The 13,183-nt window shown below is 31.2% G+C and overlaps 1 protein-coding gene across 1 annotated transcript; it reads left to right on the top strand.

The window, feature by feature from the left end:
* Positions 1 to 11,793: 11,793 nt before the first annotated feature.
* Positions 11,794 to 12,947, top strand: LOC129296074 (short-chain dehydrogenase reductase 3b-like). Its single transcript, XM_054934674.1, has 2 exons — positions 11,794 to 11,938; positions 12,057 to 12,947. The coding sequence occupies exons 1-2, from the start codon at positions 11,928 to 11,930 to the stop codon at positions 12,835 to 12,837; spliced, it is 792 nt and encodes a 263-aa protein (XP_054790649.1). The 5' UTR covers positions 11,794 to 11,927; the 3' UTR covers positions 12,838 to 12,947.
* The last annotated feature ends 236 nt before the right edge of the window (positions 12,948 to 13,183 follow it).

Below are 13,183 nucleotides of genomic sequence, written 5' to 3'. Positions count from 1 at the left end.
AAAGATGTCTCAAGAAGCGAGATCGCTGATGATAGGGTAGGATTGAGGGATATCTTTGCTGCTGTAAATAAGAGACGGCGTCGGAAAAATGAAGGAAGGGAGAAACATGGCTGGGGAGGAGGAAAGTGAGAGAAGAAGGAAGACGATGAGAATGTGGGCTGAGCAAGACTGCCGGAACAAGTGCCAAATCTAGTTTAACTGGGGTTAATATGGTCATTTCATCATTGAATTAATTTCATTTGAGTTTTTCCAAACCTTCAGCGAGCGGTCAGACTTTCAGAATTCATTGGTCTAGCTTGTAATTAAGTTGCATCTGATCCGTGGTTCTATAATAAAATTCTCCCGATTATTTTTTTTTTTTTGTTTTTTTCCTAACAAGACTACTTGACAGTAATTTGGGCAGCTTGAGGGGAGGCTGCTTTGTCAACACGCTGAATTAAATTGGGGCTTTGGCATGATGAAGGAAGGGACAGGCTACGACGGCGTTTGGGGGGTGGCAGGAGGGCCCTTCGTTGTCTGTTGTGATTCAGTAGTACAGTAGAAGCCGTCTCTTTGTCTGTGGGCTACTCGACGCTTCATACCACACCGGCCTACCCTTCCACGTACCCTCTTTCTTTTTCTATCTTTCATGTCCCCTCATGCCTATCTCTCCAATTTCTTGCCAATATTTAAATGATTAAATATTTTGCGTTTTGAGTTATTGCTCATGTCTTATTGGGATTCTGCTGCTGATTTCTCTCAACTGTAAATGGTTCGTTGCTGGCAAATTAGCTTGTTATTAAGTCGGCAATACAAGACAAAATAGCGGCAGGCAGTACATGAAGTCGTGACACTGTACTGTAATTTAATTATTTGCCTTTTTTTTTATAGATATGCATAAATAAATGGTCAAAAATCGTAAGATGTTAGAGACTAATGGATCTCAATTATCTAAGCAAGAACATTACTTCAAGCTATTGTAAGTGCATGTTTGGTACACGAACAATAACATTAAATGGATGTGATATTAGTCTCGGCCGTTAAACTAAATTACGTTGGCTGGTCAATAATTTTTTCATTGTGAATAACTAATCTAGTAACACAACAACCATGCGAGAACCTAATCGATCAAGGGTTTGGCGGAGAAGGAGAAGAAAAGTCATGAAAGGCCCAATCGACTTTATTGTTACAAAACAAAAAAAGATTGAATGGCCCATTTGGAAAAAAATGATGCAAGAGCTGCATTGCAAAACCTCGATTAAAGAACTTATGAACAGATATACCTCGGTACAAATAGAGCAAAACAAAACAAAACAAAAAACTACATAAATATTAGTCACGTTTGATGTCTTTCGTAAATTTTGGTCGAATGACTGTACTAAAATTTACTTCTTGTTCGACATTGAAGAATATTTTTTGGTAGGGTCCCAAAACATCCTTCAATGGCTGCCAGCTGCATGATTTATATCCGGCGGAACTTAACATGATTTCTTCTTTATTTTTTAATCCAATATAACATTTATTTTTAAGATATGGATCGTACTATTTCATTCCTAAATAAAAGCGAAGGTTTTTAAGCCCAATTTTGGAATGAGAAATTGGGAATGAGGTCCAGTTTCAGACCCGATGATGTCCTAGTCCGGCCGAATGAGTTACGCCACTGTATTAGAAGTTTGTGCCATGGGGTGGAAAAATGTTCATTTCTTCCACAATCCTTTAGTAGCATGCATGATTTTTGACCTTAACATCTAATTAGATCAGTGCACATATTTCTCAAGTCAATTGTCCGCTTATGAGATGACTCAAATGTCATTAGTGATATTGGATGGAATTTTACAACTTTGTCTTCATATCTAGCCCAAGATTTCATGAATCAGAACATTATTTGGTACATGTATCTTGTCATTTTGTCTTTTCATTTTTTTTTAACTTCCTGACCTTATTAAAAGTAAATTCATTTGGAATTTTAACAGCTTCCCAAATATGGTGCCACAAAATTAGCAATAGAATTTTTCTCCAAAAGTTATTAGATAAATGCCTATCACAATGTCTGAAGTTTTAGAATGGAGTACTGTGAAGATGACAAAAACAATAAGGAGTGGGTATTGAAAAAAGACAATCTAAACTTGACTACTTGAGGGGTCTATTTAGAAATCAATATAATGCATAGGAATCAAATGATCAATGTTCTCTTACATTATAGTATATAATTTAATTGTATTCATGATTTCATATATATGAATATTTTTAGTGCATGCAATGATCACTGGTTGGGATTAACAACCCTCCTAAGAAGAAATGTTTTTTTGTCAAACTTCTCACACTAGCTAATTTTTTTCTTCTTCTTTTCTTTGTTTTTTTTTCTCACTTTCTTAAGCTTGAAATTAAGTGAAATAGAGAAACAACACTTTATTATAAGTATATAATTGGGGAGATAGGTCTCTCCATTTTATTATCATCATTTTTCCTCCACTTCTTAGTCATCCTTTTCATTTATATAAAAATTAATTCGATCATATTATTGTATTAATTTTAATTGATTATTAATTATAAGATAATAATAGGTGAATAATTGTACCAGTAGATAATTTAATAAAATAAAAGGCCATATTTATATTTAGTAATTGTTAAATTATAAGTACGTTCACATGAGATTATTACACTAAATTTAAATTATGATCACAGATTTTGTTTTTATATTTTATTTGTCAGGAAAAAAAGAATCTACCCGGGGCAATTTCAATGGCGACAATTGAGAAAGTTCGACTAACCAATCGATTCAAACATGAAATCAAAATTGGTAGATTTCAAAATTCATGCTTTTGACTGATCGCACTAAATTGAAATGGGGCGTGCTTGTAGAAAATATGTTCTGGTTTTCGGGAAGTCAAAATAAGCACACACATTGTAAATTAAAAAAAAAAAAAAAACACCTGTGGTGCGTTTAACTTAACAGGAATTTAAATTTGGCTTTAGATTTGAATTTGAATCAAATTTTTTATTTAAAAATACAAAAATTTATAAATTTAAATTTGATTCTTTTATAATTTCAAGTTCCTACTACATCTTAATCATTTGAAAAATTAATTAATCATTACAAACATTTTGTTTTCTTTACATTTTTTACTATTGATATATTAACAAATCTAGTACCTTTTCTCATATCATATTCTTGCTCCGCATCGGTTGCAAAAATTGAATTTTTTATTTTTGTTTTGAATTTAAACTCATTTATTTTTTTAAACTATCCAAACAAATGATTTTAAGTATATAGATTTTAAATGTGATATTTAAAATGGAAGATTGCAAATCCAAAATTCAAATTCAAATTCAAATCTAACAATCTAAATGTTAACTTGTTGAATTACTATAGGTGAGGAGGGTTTGTTGTCGTTTAATGAGAATAGCTTATATAATTCCTGCCGTTTACATGGACTATTAATCTAATTATTAACACAAACTTGAAAGCAATTACTGAAACGACAAAGTGGTTTATCTATTAATTTTCCAAGCGATTCCATTAGAAGATAATGATGGCATAACGGTTGACTCAGTAGTCAATACAAGGCTTACCTTAATTTAGGATATGTTTGATTCAATCCCATTATTGAAGCTCTTCAATAGTGATCAACGGTAATCCTAACACTATTATCAAATTCAAATTAGTTCATATGTGTTCAGGTGATATTTGATAATGATAATTATGATTAAAAAATGGTAAAAGTTCATATGATCGGTGCTATGACTCTTGATTATATCCACCGTCGCTCCTCTCTTCCAGTGCTTCTTGTTGGTTCCAGTCATCCCCTTCCCTTTGACCCTTCCTCCCGCCTGCACCGCCTTCGTTAGTGCATATTACAAAGCAAAAATTATTTGCAGGTTCTTATAAATTTTTTTATTTTAAATTAGGTCCCTGTCTTTTATTTTATTTTAATCAAACTCCAATAATTAGATACAGTAATCCCTGAAGGTGAAATTGATCAATGAATGATTTACCTTTCCAAAAGAACATTTTTAAAATTTATAGAAAAATTAATTTAATATTTTTATACAAAAAAGGAAAAAAATTGATTTAATACGTGTTTTACATTTTTATTAGTTTTTTATGAAAATTGTAAAAATTATGTAGAATACATAGCCATATTATATAAATTTTGAGTTACAAAAATAATTTAATTAATTACTCAAATTTGATTAATCGTTTAATAAAATATAAAAGTCCTTAATTTATTTTTTAAAGGAAAAATTCAAGGATTTTAACCTTTAATTTAGGGATTAATAAATTTAAGGATACAAGTTATATGATTTTGATTAAAACAAAATAAATTACAAAGACCTAGTTTAAAATTTGAAGAAATTATAAGGATATAAAGATTAATTTTTTCTATTAAAAATATGAAAACTTCACTTTTTTCTTTGTAAATGCAATTTACATTTCAAACTAAAATTATTTTTAATACATAATTTGATTTTTCTTTGAAAAAATAACAAAAAAATTCCTTGAATTATATAAATAATAATTTAAACTCTTAAAAAGTTATAATTTCATTGAAATCTTTAAGGACTTTTTTGTTGATAAATTTCAATATGAAAAGATCATTTTATCTTTATTGATAAGTTTTGATTTATTATTCAATTCTTGTTATTCTTTAAATAAAAGTTGTTATTCATTAAATAAAAATCATAATTGAGGCTTGTTATTTTAAAAATTTATTTTTTAATAACATAAATTATATTTGATAAATTATAATTTTTATTTAATTCTTACGATTCACTAACCAAAAGTTGTTATTTTTTAAGCCAAAGTTGTGATTGTGACTTGTGATTTTAAAAATTTATTTTTTAATAACAGAAATTATACTTGATAAGCTATAATTTCTTCTTTAATTATTATAATTTATAGAATAAAAGTTATTATTCCTTAAATAAAAGTTGTGATTGAGACTTGTTATTTTAATTAGGGTAGAATGGTATTTTTACTTTAAAATTTATTAACAAAAAAGTCCTCACGAATTTCAGTGAAATCATGACATTATAAGGGATCAAACCAAATTATAATTTATATAATTTGAGAGAATTTTATTCTCATTTTTTTATTGACAGAATAACATAGAGCTCCCAAAAAATTAATTAATTTAAATTAAATTTTAAATATTAAATTTTAGAAATTTATAATTCAATCTCCCATTTTATAACTCCATTGAGATAAATTTAAAATTTGTATTTTAAATTTTAACAAGAAAAATAATTTTTTTATTCTTCAACCATATTAAAATTTAAAAAATAAATTATAAATTTATCATAATATAATTATAAAATTAAGAGATTAAATTATAAATTTATAAATTTTAACGCTTGAGACTGAATTTAAATTAATTATTTTTTTTAAATCTCTTTATCATTCGACCTTTTTTATTCATGCAGTGGCATCTTGGGACGGATATTACTGGCTGCTAGCTAATCATGAAAATATAAATTTATTATGACCTTTATATTCACTCGTCAATTTTGAATTGTCAACTTTTTGAAGTTACCAGTATTTTATATAAATTTAATTTATCACGGCATACTACATTCAAACTTTTTTATTTTATTTGTACGAAATCATTTTTTATTACCCAAATCAACTCGTTTGACTTGGATCTAAATGAAGTGTAGTGTATAAGGGAGAATTAATTTACAAGTTTTTATAGCTTTATTTAATTTTAAATTATATTTTTATCAAATTATTATAATTTTATATACTAAATATATTAATCCTTGAAGGTTAAGTTTATCATAAATTATTAAATTTTTCAAAAAAATATTTTTAGAATTTATAGAAAATTTAATTTAATACTTTTAACAAAACTCAAAAATAAAAATTTAATTTATTTAATACACTGCTTAAATTTTTATTAATTTTTTATGAAAATTCTACAAGTATAAAAAGCATTTAAAAGAAAATCTAATTATATAAATTTTGAGTGATACAAATTATGTAATTTATTCTAAATTTATATAATCATTAATAGAAATATAAAATTTCTTAATTTTTTTAAAAGGTTCATGAACTTTAATTTTTAAGAATTAAGAATTTTAATCGATCAAATTATACGAATTTAATTAAAACAAAATAAATTATGAAAATTTAATTTAAAATTAAAAAATAACAACTTGCACATAATATATATATATATATATAAAACACGGAACGTCCATAGCCGGCACGACACGTCGACAACTAATAAACAGGGAACGTTCGTTGCTGGCCTGACAAGGCAAAATAAATAAATACTACCCCTATTTTTTTATTTATAAAATAAAATTATGGGACAATCACGCAAAAGTAGCGCATTTGGATTCTAATTTTTTGAAAATCCCATGTTCAAATGACCTTACGTTACGTTTAGATGGGAAGATTTAAGATTGAAATTTAATTTTAAAATTTTATATTTAAAATCTCACATTTAAAATCTAGAGAGTCTAAATTCTTTGTTTGGATTATATAAAAAATTTTAAATTATAATATTAAAATATTTTGTTTGGATCTAATGTAAAATTTTAAATTTTAAATTTTATACTTAAATGTAAAAGAAACTTGGACGATTGGTCAAAGTCGATGGATCGAATGACCAACTTCCACCAGGATTAAATAGTTAAAGCCGACTAAGACTATAGCACTAGTGACGACTAGGACAAGACGGCCAACTTTCACTAGGACCGGACTGACATGACAACAGGGACTGGAGATCAACTTCAACCAGGACCTGACCGACGGCGAGGACTAAGACTGGACTGCTGACTTCCACTTAGACCAAACCTACAACCATGATAGGGACTAGACGGCCGACTTCTATTGGGACCAAATCTATAATGATGATAGGGATCAAATGGTCGTCGTTGTCGGTCTGGTCCTTATGAAAGTTGGCCGTTTGGTCTCAGTCACCTCCATTGCCTTGGTCCCTATAGAAGTCAACCTTTAGTGGAAGTTGGTCATCGTCGTCGATTTGGTTTAGTCTCGGCCGTCCCCGTCAATCCAATCCAAGTGGAAGTCGATCATCCGGTCCCCCTCCTCGCCGTTACCATTAGTTTGATCCCATCTTGGTCGTCATAGTTGGTTTGATCCTCGCAAAAATAGGTCGTCTGGTCCTCATCTTCACCGTAGATTTAATCCTGGTGGAAGTAGGCCATCCAATCTCAGTCGTTGTTGTCGGTCCAGTCTTAGTTGAAGTCGATCATCTGCTCTCGATCATCGTCATTGGTCTAGTCTCGATGGAAGTTTGTCATCCAGTCCCCATTATCATGGTAGGTCTTGTCTCGGTGGATGTCGACAGTCTGATCTTAGTGAAAATTGACCGTTCGATTACCATCGCCGCCATTATTGTTAATCCAATCTTGTCCAGGTCGTCGTCGTCGGTCTGGTCTAAGTGGAAGTCGGCCATTCGGTCCCTGTCATTGCCACCGATCCAATCTCGGTGGAAATCGGCCGTTTGATTCTCGTCATATCTGTTGTCATCAGTCCGATCTAGTCCCAATTGTCACTGTCAGTCAGTTCCCGGTAGAAGTCAGCCATTTAGTCCTAGTCAACGATGGTGACTTGTTTCCATCAACTTTGGCAGTTCGGTCCAATTACCATTGACGGGCCAATCAAATCTTTATGGATTTTGATTAAATTACAAAAGAGATTGAATTAGGATTTAAAATAATAGAGGTTTAGAAAGGATTTCAAATTACAAAGAGACTAAGGTAAAACTTGAATTTGAATTTCAGCCAAATTCATTATTTGGGTAATTAAAAATGTGTGGATTTTGATTTGATCCAAATTAAATTCAAATCTTACCTCAATTCCTTTGTAATTTTGATTTGACCAGGACCAGAAAGCCAACTGTAACTGGTACAAAGGGCGAAGGCAAACTAAGATTAAATGGCTAATGCAAACCAAGGCTAGACCATCGACAATGACCTGGATCAGACTGCCGGTGCCCACGAGGATTGGATTGTTAGGACCATCGTCCATCATTTCCCAATGTTGGTTTGCCATCATCGTCATCATTCGATACTAGTCCAATGTCATCATCAGGTGTTGGTCCCTTACCACATTCGATGCTGGTCTATCGCATCCAACCAGTGTTAGTTTGTCGTTGTTATCGGCTTTAAGGACTAGTATGGATAGTCAGAGCCAACTGAGATTGAGTTGCTTCCCTAATTGGGATTGAACCGCTAACATCATCTGAGTTGCTTTTAAATTTAAGCATAGATTTTGAAATTTGAAATTTTATTTAAGAATTTTTTATATCATTCAAACAAAAGAATTTAAAATCTATGAATTTTAAATATAAGATTCAAATCTAAATTCCCAACCCAAATCCATCCATCCAAACACAACTTAAAGTTTCATGGACTTTAGTTGTAATTAAACGTACTAAAATACCCTCCTTCCTCCACACCCCTACAATGGTATGACCCCTCCTCCTTCCTCTCCTTCCCCGTCGCATCGCTTACTCCTATCTTATAGCATCTGTTCCTTAGCTTTCAGTGGCTTAAAGCTTGATTAAGCATTAAGAGAAAGATATTGGAAAATCATCTCGTAATGGCTCCATGGGTGGACTCAAACCAATCAACATTCTACAATTGTAGCATGTAAGGTCCCCAAGACAATCTATATGCTCATGAAATTTAAAAACTACAAGCAATTTTTTTGGGACTTGAGTGTAATTTAAAATTGGAGTGTAAAGATAATAATGTTTCTATTAAAAATATATTATGTCAATCAAGTAATTTACAACTATTCTATCAATAATTTACAACTATTACTTTAATATTTTACAACTATAACTTTACATATATAATAGTTAAACTGATTGCAATTGTCACTTCAATTTTTTACAGTTGTAATTTCATATATTCAATAATTAAATTGATCACGCGTTACAAATAAAAGTATTATTTTTTTCACTATAATTTTAAATCACATTTAAATCCCTTTGGACTTGGAAATTTACTTGTAAACACCACTACAAATTTTATGATATTTGATGCATACATATTTGATAGTTATCAGAAAATCTGTTGAATAAGGGTACGCAAAAAATGAGTAGACAAATATTTGATGGTTATAATAAAACCCCTCAAATATATAGAAATATATATATATATATATATATGTATATATATATTAATATATTTAACGGTTATTGTCAAAATCATTAAATTTACGCTATAATATTTAAATTATTTAGTTTTTAGAAATATCTTTCTATAAGTTTGACGGTTAAAGTCTAAACCATCAAATATAATCACATAATATTTGACAGTTAAACTTTAAAACCATCAAACTTATAGAATTTAAAATCAATTCCACCTCTTCATCACGCATTGCTTCAAACAGCTAAACGAGACACCCAAAATGGTTCTCTCTGAAATTTCTTCTCCACCTAAATATCTCTGCAATTTTGACTCCTCTAGAAGCATTGATTTCTGAAAATCCCATTGTTAATTTTGCCCTAGCTTCTTCAAGCACAAAATCGCCCGCTAATCAAAGCTTGGTAAAGAATCAGAGCCTTCCCAAGCAATCAAGCTGTTGCTTTGTGAAGAATGAACGCATTCTTATTCTGTCAAAGGCGTTCCCTTATTTTAGCTTAGTGGAATCCACTTGAGCACTTTGATTTTGTTTTGTTCTGCATTGACCGATAAAATTCCCATGTGTTTTTAAGCTATTCATTCTCATTTTTTGTTCAAATGTTTGAGGTTCGAATTAATGACTGTGGTAACTATGGTTTGTGATTGACACCTATACTGGATATTGCATGATGAGATTCACTAAAGACATTATCACTCACACCAGGACTTCAATCCCTACCAATGTTTAGATTTAATTTAAGTATACATTTTATATATGATAAAATTTCATTAGTTAGCTAACTTTGTTGTGGTTATAATTTAAAATGCAGTATTATGATAACATTTATTGTGAAGAATTTGGGATGCTTACATCAATGAAATCATGGAAGAGTGGTGCCAACACATATTTCAACTATAGATCATGCAAAATTCACACATTAATACTTAGTGAGTGCACGTTTGGTGTAGTTAGGAGCAAAAAAAAATGTGACTCAAGGTAGAATTATTGTTTCATTTTTTAGGATAGAATTGTGATTTAAGAATAAAATTTGTAATTTTTTTTGTTTTCAATTAATGCATGTTTGTGTGTGTGTGTGTTCTTTTAATTTTGAAACAATGTTGTTGATGATAATGTTTGCTGGATTGTTTGGGATTGTTATGGTTGTGAAATGTTAATTTTGTTGGAAGGGGTTACTCAAAACACAGCTTCCACATTAAAAAAAATTCTACAACATATTTGATGGTTATTTTGAATCGCCATCAAATATATAATAACCTTCAAATATAATGGGCAATATTTGATAGTTCTCACAAATAACCATCAAATATGCTCTTGGTTTTTATTATCAGTAGTAGTTCTAGTAATAACCATCAAGTATATTGAAATGTATTTGACAGTTAAAATAATTGTTAAGTATATAAAGTTGCATAAATAATGAGGGCTTATTTGATGATTTTTAATTATCAAATATATAGAAAAATAATCATGAAATATGTATAATTCTGTAGTATTGAAATTTGTCTATTTCACGAGATATATATATATATATATATATTTAATAAAATTTGAATTTATTTATATGAAAATTGTTGGGTGTAGCATGCCAAAAAATGATTGGATGTACCAGATATCTCTGCTTATTTTCCAGAAATTCACTCGTAAAGTAAAAGTATATGTGGATCATCAGCCTCAAATCACGGGGTCCCCATCTGCAAAATGCGTTTTTTTGGGGAGGGGCCTTACCGAGCAAACTAAGAAAGTTTAAAAACGTGATTGACGTCGTTCGTCTCGAAAAGACGAAAACTACAAAGGCCACGTTTTGGCGTTGAGAATAAAACAAAGTACTCCTCTTTTTTCTTTTCTTTTCTTTTCTTTTCTTTTGTTTTTTTCTTTTGTTTTTGGTGGTTAGTCACCACCAGAACTCCAGAAGGTTTTCGTGGTCGTTTGTACCAGTAGGAATTGGCTTCTCTTTCCTTGCCAATCCCTCTTCCTCCTCTCCTCTCAACTTCTCCAACCCTGAATATCAATTTCAATGGCTGTGTTTTATTGGATTAAAAAATTACTATTATAATATTAAATATAAATTTAGCCATGTATTTATGAGAGTAATATTAAATAATATATTATAAAATTTAACAACTTACATTTATTAAGTTATTTATTATTTAATATTATAATGAATAATAATTTTATAATGCAATTAATCTCAACCATTGAAAATTTGAAATCCAAATATGGAGAAGTTAGGAGGAGGGGAGGAGGAATGGTTGGTTTGAGGAGGGAAGCCAATTTTGTATAAGTAAGCCCACCTTTTCTTTTTTTTTTTTTAAATTTTTTATGTACAAGTTTAAAAATATCATGGAACAAATTTTAAAAAATACAATATTTTATTTTTTTAAAAAAAATTCACACATCAAATTACTCTTTTTAAAATCTAGAAATAAAATGAAAAAATAATTTATTTTTAGAATAATTTTATTATTCTCATTAATTCACCTTGATTTTGATTTTGACGAGTTAATTACAAAGAGACTTAAAAAAGAGACATGAGGAGTAAATAAAGGAAAAATTAGGGAGATAGATCTAATAGTACTAAAATTTATTATAAAAGGTTATAAAAATTAAAATTAGGATGAATGATGAAAATAAGTGCAATTGACTATAGTCTTAATAAAATTGGTCAATAATACCTTAGATAAAATCATTTTTCATCCCAACCAACGCCAGGTACATGATAACTTAGATTATAGATTATTTTAGACCCAACAAAGAAAAAAAAATCAAAACTCGTGATCCTCCCCAATATAAACGGCTTATCTCGGAGCTCATTTGCAGGTCTGGAGACATGAATCTAAGGTTAAAGCTTTTTCATCCCTCTCAACCCATTTTACGACAACTTTTCCTATATATCCAAATTAAACTGATCTTCACTGATCCCAGATCTTCTCTCTTTCTATGAACTTTGATTCTACAGGTTGAAGGGTAAGGTGGCTCTAGTCACCGGAGCGGCAAGCGGAATCGGAGAAGAGACAGTGAGACTATTCGCCGAACACGGAGCCCTGGTAGTGGCAGCAGACGTCCAAGACGAACTGGGTCGACAAGTCGCCGCTTCCATTGCCTCAAACACAGTAACTTACCATCACTGTGACGTAAGAGACGAAAAGCAGGTAGAAGAAACAGTTAATTACACAGTTCAAAAATACGGCACCCTGGATATCCTGTTCAGCAACGCAGGAATTCTAGGACCCCTATCCGGCATCCTGGATCTTGATATGAAGGGATTAGACGACATCATGGCTATCAACGTCCGAGGTGCGGCTGCGACAATCAAGCACGCCGCTCGCACGATGGTCGAGAGGAAAATCCGAGGATCCATCATATGCACGACAAGTGTGTCAGCTGGTGTGGCAGGATGCGGGCCTCATGCTTATACGGTGTCGAAGCATGCTCTTCTAGGACTGGTGCGATCTGCGTGCTGGGAGCTCGGGGGTCATGGGATTAGGGTTAATTGTGTGTCTCCTTTTGGAGTGGCCACACCGCTTGCATGTTCACCCTTCAATTTGGAGCCTGAACAAGTTGAAGAAGCCACTTCGTCTCAGGCTGTGCTCAAGGGCGTTGTGTTGAAGGCAAGCCATATTGCAGAAGCAGCGTTGTTTCTTGCTTCTGATGATTCTGTTTACGTCAATGGGCATAACTTGGTGGTTGACGGTGGCTTCTCTGTGGTCAAAGATACTTTTCCCACTCCCGACCAGTAGCAGCGTCCTTGACGCTGGGCTTTTAAGAACAATATCACGTTACTCCGTTCAGCTATTACCTTATATAATTGATCCTGAAACATGAAATAATATAAACTTTATTTTCAATATGTCCCGTTCACTTCCCTTTCAAGTTAGCAGCAAACTAGCATCATTTGCAAGTTGGATCGAATCAGTCAATACACAGCGGGCTTTGAAGGAGATCATTTAAGTTTCATTTTTAGAGTTAATTGAATCTTGAATGATTTATCAAATAAAAAAAAATAATCTTGCATATATATAGTATAATCAAAAAAATAACATATATATTTTTACCAAGATATGATCAAAATAATATAGTAAAACC

Source organism: Prosopis cineraria, unplaced genomic scaffold (assembly GCF_029017545.1).
Source record: "Prosopis cineraria cultivar Desert tree isolate PC_DT_omini unplaced genomic scaffold, ASM2901754v1 PC251, whole genome shotgun sequence".
Lineage (NCBI taxonomy): Eukaryota > Viridiplantae > Streptophyta > Magnoliopsida > Fabales > Fabaceae > Prosopis > Prosopis cineraria.
The sequence above is the reverse complement of the archived record's forward strand: the minus strand, read 5'-3'. Positions and strand labels throughout refer to the sequence as shown.